Genomic DNA, 12,262 nt, shown 5'->3' with positions numbered 1-12,262 from the left:
TTTAACATGTTGTCCCTACCATAATCTTAGCACCTCTATTTTGGAACTTTACTATTTATGCTTTCCATGTTTCCTACTAGTAAACAAACTTAAAATTAAGTAACAATTTTCATATTTACTAGGACATTGTATTCAGATCATTGATGTCATGACCTTAAATCATAATTTATCTAGCTTTTGGGGGTTCCCCATTCATTTCCTGTCATACTGACCAGTTTTAAAAACAACAGTGAAATTTAAGGTATTAATTCCTATAAGGCAATTTGAAGGTGCATGTTCAATTGAGAAAGACAGAAAATTTTTCAAAAAATATCACCATCCTCAGATACTCATGTGACATGAGCACATGAACATTACCACTCAGAGCCACCAGCTACAATCAATTTTAAATGAATCAAACAAGAGAAATGGTATTTCTTCCACTCAAAAAGGCCTGGAAAGAATCTAAGACAATATTTTCCTTTGGCTGATTTACAAAGGAGCAGAGGATAAATTAGGACTTTGGGATTAACATATGCACATTATTATATATAAAACAGATAAACAATAAGGACCTACTGTATAGCATAAGTAATTATACTCAGTATTTTTTAATAACCTCTAAGGGAAAAGAATCTGAAAAAGAGATATATATGTATGTATAACTGAATCACTTTGCTGTACAACTGAAAGTAACACAGCACTGTAAATCAACTATACTCCAACCTAAGACAAACCAAGGCAGGTCAGTCAAGCAGAACTCTATGATTTGCATGCCAAAAGCCTGCAATGTTTGTGCATCATTATGTAATAAATGAAAGAGGATTTTAAAAAGGGAAATACTTTTTGTTAAAAGTTTCAGGGTTTTGTTTTGTTAACCTTGATATATTTTATAATTCCCTTCCTCCAAGAGAAACACTGCCATGTTGGCACAGAGGTGACCACTTCAAACAGACCAATGAGAGCACGAAGAGAAAATTCTCCCTGGTCTTTTTAAGTGACTCTTTACATGTCAAAGCACAGAGTCTCTTAGTTTTAGTCATGGGGGGAATATATTTTAAAAACTCCTTTTTGCTGATGTCAACTCTGAAATTCTATATGGACCCGAGACTTCTGTGATGTGCACCAGCCTGCTGACATAACAGGTCTCATACTCGTTTGCTCTGATAACCTAAAACGACCAACTTCACCACACACTCACCTTGTTTGCACTGTTGAAAAACTCATTTGCCTTTTTTAACCAGCTTTTCCTTTCCACCATGAGCTGACCAAACTCCTCTTGAAGCCGATTCAGTTTCTGGTTAGAGAGCTGTAGGTGTTCGTTCTCCATATACTCCTTGGAGAGGAGAAGCCCCAGCGCCTCACTCTTCAGCGTCTCAACCACAGCATTCCATTCCTACAAGAGATCACGCTTCAGTTGCTTTCACAGATAAAATAAACAGCAATCTTGGGTAAGGCGCAGAGGACAGTGAGATGTGTTGAATGTATAAGAAGCCTGTCATTATTTTCAGATCATAAAGCAGTAAATGCTGCATTCTAGGTTTGAGTACCATGACATGGTAGGTTAAAAAGAGACACAGAAAACAGGCTAAAGAAAAGAGGGTTGTTGACAGTAGAAAGGGGCAGGTCAACTGAGATGTGTGATTGATGGAGGGTCTGGTTGCCCTGAATTCAGGTCACCTGCCATTTCCCTTAACACTATCTGAAAACATAACCAAAATATGGTCATTTTTTGGTATACCAGCATTTTTCAATCTCTAACTCATTTTTACCTTTTACTGTCTTAAGTAGTATAAGGATGTCTCTCTCCCACAATTCAGTCTCCTTGGCAATGTAGGCAAATATGCACAAGAAAGGAAGGGAAATCTCATAATTTATGGCTATTGTTTGTGCATCTGCCTATACTTAGAACTGAAATCAAGATCTGTACTTTTCCACAAAGTTAATAGCTATTCTTGTGCAGTACTCTCTCCTTCCCGACCCTGGCTTCACCTCTCAGTGTTTCATGATCAATGATTTGTAAACATTTCAAAAAGGGAAAAGAGGCAGTTTTTTACTTTCTACTGCATGAGGGTGAAAAACACTAAAGATTAAAACAGTAAACAGAGAAGAAAGAAAATAAAGAGTTGAAGTACACCAAAATACTAACATTCAATTTATTTGAAGGGAAATTCAAATTTATTGCAAAAGAACTAAAGCCATATCTAGTGTCATAGAATAATGCTTATCTCCAACATAGGAGTCTCGTCAGTGAATTTTCTGGTGCCCATGTCAGCTGAGAATAAGCTGTAAGCATAGGCTGTTTGCTAAGGCATCAAAAATTAGCATTGAATTTTAAAAACCACAGTCTGACTCTATCCTAGCTAGCTCCGCAGTGCAAAATGCCCTGTTAATAAATTACACTTGTTATATTATATTGTATAAAACATAATTTTAATGCAATTTACCACCATTATTTTCGTTCATTTCACACGACAGCTAAATACTGTGTACCTGGGACCATGCTAGGAATATAAAGAAAAAATAAAATGTAGTTCTTTCCTTTAACAATACATAAACTGCTGTTTTATGTAATGTTACATATACTTACATTATTAAATACGTTAAATATATGCTGGTTCTACAAACACACAAATATACATACACAAAATTGTAGTATTTCAAATCACAGTTGGTGGATGTTGAAAATAGAAATATTATTTTATGGACTCCATAGAACCTTTTCTAATAACGGTGCAAGAGAAAAATATTTTGATCAATGGATGCAAGAATAAGTACTGCAAATTAACAGAATGGCAATTTTTTGACTACAAATTATAAGCTATGGTTTGTAATAATAACCCTCACAAACTTAGGTTACATGCTTTATTTTCCTAGTATAACTAGGACTATTCATAGGTCAGCATACAGTGCTACATTCCAGGGAATTGAGGATAAGGAGACTTCAGAATCTCCAAATTTCTCAGTGAGTACAAAAGGACCACTCTTAGGCATGAAGATGGGCTACATGAGTTCTCAAAACTCTTGTTCTTTTAAGAGCTATTTGTTCCCACTTAAGGACTGCTAATATGTGCCATGATATCATTTTGTAAAGCACTGTAAATATCCCTACCACTTAAAAACCATTATCTTAACCTTATTGGGAAAAGAAAATATTTCTAAAGCAGTTAGAATAATTTCTGAACACATAATGGGCACTCACTAAATATTAGTCCCACTTTTCTTCCCATCAATTTTATCATGGCTCATTAATTCCCTAAAAATTTCCATTATTTATGAGAATTCCTGTTTCCTAGTTCCAAAATAACAATAGTAGAGGCTTTCTCCAAATGTTATTGGTCATTATTGGTCATTGTGTATTGGTCATTAACATGAGGTAAACACAATAAAACAGGTTTATTTACTGTAACAATTTTTGGTACTTTTACAATGTTAACTTGCATTACCCATCAACAGAAAATTGGATTACAGATTTACTGAGCACGGCCCCGCCCATCAAAACAAGACCCAGTTTCCCCCTCAGTCAGTCTCTCCATTAAGGAAGCTTCCATAAGTCTCTTATCCTTCTCCATCAGAGGGCAGCCAGAATGAAAACCACAATCACAGAAAACTAACCAATCTGGTCACATGGACCACAGCCTTGTCTAACTCAATGAAACTATGAGCTATGCCATGTAGGGCCACCCAAGATGGATGGGCCATGGTGGAGAGTTCTAACAAAACGTGCTCCACTGGAGAAGGGAATGGCGAACAGTTTCAGCATTCTTTACTTGAGAACCCCATGAACAGTAATGAAGAGGCAAAAAGATAGGACACAAAATGATGAACTCCCCAGGTCAGTAGGTGCCAAATATGCTAGTGGAGATCAGTGGAGAAATAACTTCAGAAAGAAGGTAGAGACAGAGTTAAAGCAAGAACAAAACCCAGTTGTGGATGTAACTGGTGATGGAAATAAAATCTGATTCTGTAAAGAGCAATATTGCATAGGAACTTGGAATGTTAAGTCCATGAATCAAGGCAAATTGGAAGTGGTCAAACAGGAGATGGCAAGAGTGAACAGTGACATTTTAGGAATCAGTGAACTAAAATGGACTGGAATGGGTGAATTTAACTCAAATGACCATTATATCTACTACTGTGGGCAGGAATCCCTTAGAAGAAATGGAGTAGCCATCATAGTCAACAAAAGAGTCCAAAATGCAGTACTTGGATGCATCTCAAAAAATGACAGAATGATCTCTGTTTGTTTCCAAGGCAAACCATTCAGTATCACAGGAATCCAAGTCTATACTCCAACCAGTAATGCTGAAGAAGCTGAAGTTGAACGGTTCTGTGAAGACCTACAAGACCTTTTAGAACACCCAAAAGAGATGTCCTTTTTATTATAGGGGACTGGAATGCAAAAGTAGGAAGTCAAGAAACACCTAGAGTAACAGGCAAATTTGGCCTTGGAGTACAGAATGAAGCGGGTCAAAGGCTAACAGAGTTTTGCCGAGAGAACACACTGGTCACAGCAAACACCCTCTTCCAACAACACAAGAGAAGACTCTACACATGGACATCACCAGAGGATCAGCACCGAAATCAGATTGATTATATTCTTTGCAGCCAAAGATGGAGAAGCTCTATATAATCAGCAAAAACAAGATCGGGAGCTGACTGTGGCTCAGATCATGAACTCCTTATTGCCAATTTCAGACTTAAATTGAAGAAAGTAGGGAAAACCACTAAACCATTCAAGTATGACCTTAATCAAATCACTTACAATTATACAGTAAGGATTAGTCACTCATTCGTGCCCGACTCTTTGCGACCCCATGGACTTTAGCCCTCCAGGCTCCTCTGTCCATGGGATTTTCCAGGCAAGAATGCTGGAGTGGGTTGCCACTTCCTTCTTCAGGGGAGCTTCCCGACCTAGGGATTGAACCCAGGTCTCTTGCACTACAGGTAGATTCTTTACCGACTAAGCTACAAGGGAAGTGATTATACAATGGAAGTGACAAATAGATTCAAGGGGTTAGATCTGATAGATATTGCCTGGAGAGCTATGGACGGAGGTTTGTGACATTGTACAGGAGACAGGGAACAAGACCATCCCCAAGAAAAAGAAATGCAAAGAAGCAAAATGGCTGCCTGAGGAGGCCTTACGAATAGCTGTGGATAGAAGAGAAGTGAAAAGCAAAGGAGAAGAGTAAACATATATCCATTTGAATGCAGAGTTCCAAAGAATAGCAAGGAGAGAAAAGAAATCCTTCCTCAGTGATCAGTGCAAAGAAATAGAGGAAAACAATAGAATGGGAAAGACTAGAGATCGCTTCAAGAAAATTAGAGATACCAAGGGAACATTTCATGCAAAGATGGGCTCAATAAAGGACAGAAATGGGATGGACCTAACAGAAGCAGAAGATATAATAAGAAGAGATGGCAAGTACACAGAACTATACAAAATGATCTTCATGACCCAGATAATCACAATGGTGATCATTCACCTAGAGTCAAACATTCTGTTCTGTGAAGTCAAATGGGCCTTAGGAAGCATCTCTATGAAGAAAGCTAGTGGAGGTGATGGAATACCAGTTGAGCTATTCCAAATCCTGAAAGATGACGCTGTGAAAGTGCTGCACTCAATATGCCAGCAAATTTGGAAACCTCACCAGTGGCCACAGGACTGGAAAATGTCAGTTTTCATTCCAATCCCTAAGAAAAGCAATGCAAAAGAATGCTCAAACTACCACACAATTACACTCATCTCACACGCTAGCAAAGTAATGCTCAAAATTCTCAAAGCCAGTCTTCAACATTATGTGAACCGTGAACTTCCAGATGTTCAAGCTGCATTTAGAAAAGGCAGAGGAACCAGAGATCAAATTGCCAACATCCGTTGGATCATTGAAAAAGCGAGAGAGTTCCACAAAAACATCTACTTCTCTTTATTGACTATGCCAAAGCCTTTGACTGTGTGGATCACAAGAAACTGTGGAAAATTCTGAAAGAGATGGGCATACCAGACCACCTGACCTGCCTCTTGAGAAATCTGTATGCAGTTCAGGAAGCAACAGTTAGAACTGGACATGGAACAACAGACTGGTTCCAAATTGGGAAAGAAGTACATCAAGGCTGTGTATTGTCACCCTGCTTATTTAACTTATATGCAGAGTACATCATGAAAAATGCTGGACTGTATGAAATACAAGCTGGAATCAAGATTGCCGGGAGAAATATCAATAATCTCAGATATTAGATGACACCACTCTATGGCAGAAAGCGAAGAACTAGAGCCTCTAGATGAAGGTGAAAGAAAAGAGTGAAAAGTTGGCTTAAAACTCAACATTCAGAAAACTAAGATCATGGCATCCAGTTCCATCACTTCATGGCAAATAGATGGGGAAACAATGGAAACAGTGACAGACTTTATTTTTTGGGGCTTCAAAATCACTGCAGATGGTGACTGTAGCCATGAAATTAAAAGATGTTTGCTCCTTGGAAGAAAAGTTATGACCAACCTAAAGATTATATTAAAAAACAGAGGCATTACTTTGTCAACAAAGGTCCATTTAGTCAAGGCTATGGTTTTTCCAGTAGTCATGTATGGATGTGAGTGTTGGACCATAAAGCTGAGCACTGAAGAACCGATGCTTTTGAACTGTGGTGTTGGAGAATACTCTTGAGAGTTCCGTGGATGGCAAAGAGATCCAACCCGTCCACCTTAGAGGAAATTAGTCCTGAATATTCATTGGAAGGACTGATGCTGAAGCTGAAGCTCCAATACTTTGGCTACCTGATGTGAAGAACTGATTCACTGGAAAAGACCCTGATGCTGGGAAAGATTGAAGACAGGAGGAAAAAGGGACGACAGAGGATGAGATGGTTGGATGGCATCACCGACTCAATGGACATGAGTTTGAGTAAGCTCTGGGAGTTGGTGATGGACAGGGAAGCATGGCATACTGCAGTCCATGGGGTCGCAAAGAGTCGGACATGACTGAGCAACTGAACTGAACTGAACATGCATTGAGGGTCCTAGAGTAAAATGTGGTGTGAAACACTTTCAGTGGTTGATGCTCCAGTTGGAACAATGTTGAGAAACACTGTAGTTGTGGCTAAAAGCAGCTGAACCAGCTATGGGTTCATTTGCTTTCATAAATCTTTGTTTCCTTTTTTGTTTTGTCCTAATTCCTCCTGCTACTAAATAATCCCATTTCCTATCTTTGGACCCATTCTTTCATTTTCTGTCTGTTAAGATCTATGGGACATTCGTCCTCAATTAACTCAAGCAAGAAATTCTTAATATATGAAGATATAATTCTTTCAAAAAATTGGCATTGACTGCAATCTTCTGTCCTCATTAGAGAAGGACCACTTAACGAATATGGAGAAGCTGATGGAGGCCCAGAGAACAAGAGGGAAGGAAAGTGGAGAGGAGGTTAGGATATGGAGAGATAGGTTGTAGCCATTACATGCTCAGCCTGGTGTTGGTATCTTAACTGTCTGCAAGAGAGTAGGCTTGATTCTTCTTGCTATATGCTAACACTGTGCTAAATGCTTTACATGCTGTATCTGTGTAATCTCTGCCATACCCCAACAAGGTAGAAACTATTATTACCACCATTTTACAGATGGAGTAACTGAGGCTCAGAAGGATTAAGAACTTGCCCAAGGTCAACAGTAGTAAGTGAAAGAAGGAAAGAAAGAAGGAAAGAAAAAAGTCGCTCAGTCATGTCTGACTTTTTGTGACCCCATGGACTATACAGTCCTTGGAATTCTTCAGACCAGAATACTGGAGTGGGTAGGCTTTCCCTTCACCAGGGGATCTTCCCAACCCAGGAATTGAACCCAGGTCTCCTGCATTGCAGGCAGATTTTTTACCAGCTGAGCCATAAGGGAAGCCTAGTAAGTAAAAGAGCCAGGACTTAAATTCAGCTAGCTTGACTCTAAAACCTTCTTTCTCACCCAGTATCCAGGCCTCAGCTCTGCAGAGAGGTGACAAACAGTGCTTTTGACACCACAAAAAGATTAAATACATTAACGTAGAATTTCAGAGGTGAAACCTCCATAAGGTCTAGATAAGGCCTTGAAACTGATAACAGTCCTTATATGACCCTGGGATCTTCTGATTTGCAATCAGAAGGCTTATTATTTCTAAATAAATAAATATATAACAGAATTTACAGTCAAACTCAAACTATATTTTGCTTAGCAACTGAACCAAAATAATAAAGCTCTTCTCTATGAATAAGAAGAGAAATACCTGTTCTCTAACAGAGTTCATAAATCTGCCTTTAGTATAAATTTTGCAAACAACATTAAAGAGAGACTTCTGGAGCAGAGCCAAGTCTTTGAAAACCCACTTTAACTTTGTGCTTCATCATGTGTGGGCTCTGACCTTCCAAGGAAACTGTAAAGGACCATTTTGTGCCTTCTATCTTTTCTTATTCTCTATCCCCAGTCTTCTTAATTACATTTTCACATGAACTCTATAGCAGTAAATGAAGCCAGGTTCACTCAATATTTCTATTCAATCTTCTCAGAAAATTGGTTCTGTTTTCTTTGGGCAATCTATAGGCACTTTCTTATGTGCTTCCATACCAGTCTGATAATGTATTTCCCCAGCCATTTTTCTTCTTCTTCTTTTTTTTATTTTCAAGGCAAAACTTTCCTGAGTCATCTGAATCCATCACACTATTTTAAAACTTAGTTATCCGTGTTTGTTTAGACTGGAGGAGCCCAGTGGAGAATACTGTCGTCCGTTTTCTCTAAGCCAGGGCTGCCTGCCTGATAAGTGGTAAACTTCTGACTGGGTTTCAGTCACTTTGCAATAAAATATTTCCAGTACTTGTCCCCAGCAGCAGAAAGTCAAAGCCTGCCATTTCCTTGGCTTTTCAGTTTGACAGATGGACGTGCATATCTGTGTGTCACTGTGTGTTCCTGGGTTCAGGGTGTCTCCACAGGTCACTCCATTATTTTCCTTTTTCACTCACAGTGGTAACCCTTTTAAACTGTACCTTTCAGTATTCCATTTGCTGAGGAAATTGACTTCTCCTGGCTCTCTTGATTGAAAGGGTACTTTTAAGAGGATTAGTGCTGATAGACAAGAAAGCAAAAATGATTTCTTCTCCCCCCTCTTTTAACAGTCCCAGGTTAGCTTTTCAAATAAAATTATGGATCTGTATAAAAACTAACCAGCCAATTTTAAAAGTAAAATATTAGCCACTCCAATGGAACAGAAACAATATACTCACAATAAGTTTAGTAAGCTATTATTCACATGAAAGCTTCCCTGATGAAGTGGATGGGGTGAGTTTAAATGACCCAACACCATGTGGTAAATTATTTTCATAAATTTGGCTTCAGGATGTAATTTTTAAGTGGGAGAAGAGGGACAAGAAACAATAGGGAGCATATCTGTAAACGACTAAGGAACTCTCAGTTGTGGAGACGACGAGCCCACATCACACACGTCTGGCAGAAGCATGTGTCCAGCTCATGTGTCGATCCCGCAGCAGGGCCACCTCGGAGGACATCTCATTAGATACAGCTCATTTCTCATTCAGTCTCTAAGTCTACAGTTCCATTTGGTTCAGCATCGACTGACATCAAATCACAGAATTTTACATGATTGCATTAACAGATGGTACAAACAAAATAAACCTGGCAATTTTAATCAGAGAATATTTGAAAGCCTGTTTTGAGCAGGAAATTTTTTTGGAAGAAATGTTTATGTTTTTGGAGAATGGCAGTGAGCCCTTGAAAAGCTGAAATTCTCTGATCGTGCTGAGCTGGATTGCAAACAGGGTCGAAGTTTCTTCTCATGCCCCTTTCCTGGGCATCTGTAGCTGACCTATACAAAACCAAGCGTCATCTTGCTCTTGGATGAGTACCAAGTTCAGTGTCCACAGACCATCTGAACTCTGCCCTCATTGTGGTACATTTCAGCAAAGACACAGACAGATTGCAAGCAGGAGAAAGCTGTGATTTTGTGTATCACCTAGAGATAAAAAGAAGTACGGTGTTTCACCTCCCAGCCGTAAGGCAGAAATCATAGCTATTGATTCAAGGAGAGACTGCGGGTAAGAGAGGAGAAATGGAAATACACTTTTTATTCCAAACTTAGTAAGTGGTCTCCAGCAGAGCATTTTGCTTTCCTGAGCCTTATTTCCCTGCTGTGCAAAAACAGCCGCCACTATTTCATACATGTTTCTTCTTCTCTAGTGAATCATCTATAAATTCAAGAATTCAATGGTGAATTGGCTGTGCTTCAAATTCCTGGATTTCAGGTCCTATTAAATTTTGGGTTTTTAGCTATATTTTCCATAATTACCTTACCAGGATTAGGACTGACAGTCTACAGCAGAAATGACAGATGTCATCAATGTCATCTTTGAATAATAGCTGCCGCTTTCTTTTTTCTCAGTCCATTCAAATATTTTAAAAGATGCAAGAAAAAAAAAAAAAACATTGCTTGGAAGTTTCTTGTTTCCTTTATTCTGTTCAGTGCTTGGCCACCAAGTGGAGCCTGTGGTTCAGCTACACAGATCAGGGAGCTTGTTGCTAAGACTGAAGCAAAGGGATGTGTGGCAGAATAAATTTTTTAAATCAAATAAAATCAAAACAAATTACACTCATAAGCAAAATCTTCAAAATAACATTTGGAGCAGAAAGACATTTATTTCTTCTTCCTTGGTTCAACACAGTTTTTAGATAAAAATTTAATTACATGGGAAGTCGGGAAGAAATTGTCCCAAGATTTGTGTTGTCTGAGAATCATTATTTTTTCTTCAGTGTCTTGTCCTTGTTTTTCTTAGATTTTTGTTCCTCTTAGTCACATTTTCTTCAAGTTGATTAAGTAAGGAGCAGAGCTAGATTAGGGGGTATTGATATTTCCATTTTTTAAATCAAAATTAATAAAGTCTAGCTGGCCAAATTGTTTTCATCTAACACAATTTGCCTACAATCAGAGTGTGCCACTGGCCAACGAGGTGATCTCAGTTTATATTAACATCTTCAAAAGACTTACTTGTTGATTTTCTAGAGAATCTGTTGGAGATATCTTCAGGATCTCAACATACAATTCAACTACAGGGAGAATTATTAGGTTTTGATGTTGGCTTCTTATGAAGATATTCCTAAATCAGATAGATTAAGTTGGGAAGGGGGAATCCATACATTTTACCCACAAGGAACATCACACATAGATTAGAAAGAACAATAGCTCTTAGTTGCTATGAACAAGATCAATATAAGAGAACCAATTACATTCCTATATAGCAACAATAGACAATTATCTTTTCCAATAGAGATCCCATTTATAAAAGCAGTAAAAATTACGAGGCAGTCATTTGTTCAAATATGTATTTGTCAGGCCTATTCTATGCCAAAAATTCTTCTAAATACTTCATCCAGGCCAGTGAATTAAGTAGTGGGGTAAGAGGGGAGCTCCAATGTTTGTGACGGTGGCGGTGTAACATGTGTTTTATTTTGTCTATAACCAATAAACATGATAAATCAGTGCCTTGTCTAGTTAGTCTGAAGATGATCACACTGTGGAATAAAGACACGTAGAGAGGGTTAGGGGACTGACAGGTGCTATGAAGAGCAGTTGTGTGCAGTGTTAAATACAGTGGTCAGGGTAGGCCTTTTCAAGTAGTGAGCAAAGACAGGCAGGAAGTGAGGGGATGAATCAAGAGAGTCTCTGGAGAAACAATTTTTCAGGTGGAGGGCACAGCTGGAGGCTTTCAGGTGAGTCTTCCTGCTGGATTGGAGAAACAGCAAGGAGACAGGGTGATAGAGCCGAGCACCCCACGGAGGAAGCAGGAAGAGAAGCACAGTGGGTGCTGAGTAGGGGGATCCACAGGCAGGGGCTTGTAAACACTGAAGTCTTTTATTCTAAGAAAAGTTGAAGCTGTTGGAAGGCTTGGCGCTTAGTATCTGATTTAATCACAAAATAAAAGCACAGGGCTGTCATTTGAGAATACTTTGCGGGTGGAGGGGTACAAGGAGGCATGTACAGTGATGCCTGAGGAAGCTACTATGATTAGCCAGGCAAAGATGGAGGTGGGTCATTCCCCAGGACTACAGTGGAGATCATGAGAAATGATAGGCTATTCTAGATCTGCTTAGACGACACGACCCAGGTGATTTCCTGTGAGTGAGAGAAAGAAACAAGACTCTTTTGACCTGAGTGACTGAAAGGACTGAATTGCCCTTAACTGCGATGTACAAAGCTAGACAGAAGACATTTTTGAGTATGAAGAAGAAAAATTCAGTTTATGACATCCTCTGGATC

At 38.9% G+C, this 12,262-nt stretch overlaps 1 protein-coding gene across 2 annotated transcripts in view; it reads right to left on the bottom strand.

Moving 5' to 3' along the window:
* CCDC141 (coiled-coil domain containing 141) overlaps nucleotides 1-12,262 on the bottom strand; it is a 230,821-nt gene that overhangs the window by 97,592 nt on the left and 120,967 nt on the right. For both annotated transcript variants that reach the window (XM_081579496.1, XM_081579498.1), the window contains exon 7: nucleotides 1,181-1,375. In XM_081579496.1, the coding sequence (XP_081435622.1) occupies nucleotides 1,181-1,375 (195 nt within the window). The remainder of the gene's footprint in view (nucleotides 1-1,180; nucleotides 1,376-12,262) is intronic.

This window comes from Giraffa tippelskirchi, chromosome 3 (genome assembly GCF_054371585.1).
Source record: "Giraffa tippelskirchi isolate mGirTip1 chromosome 3, T2T-mGirTip1v1.2.pri, whole genome shotgun sequence".
In the NCBI taxonomy this organism is placed as follows: domain Eukaryota; kingdom Metazoa; phylum Chordata; class Mammalia; order Artiodactyla; family Giraffidae; genus Giraffa; species Giraffa tippelskirchi.
The sequence above is the reverse complement of the archived record's forward strand: the minus strand, read 5'-3'. Positions and strand labels throughout refer to the sequence as shown.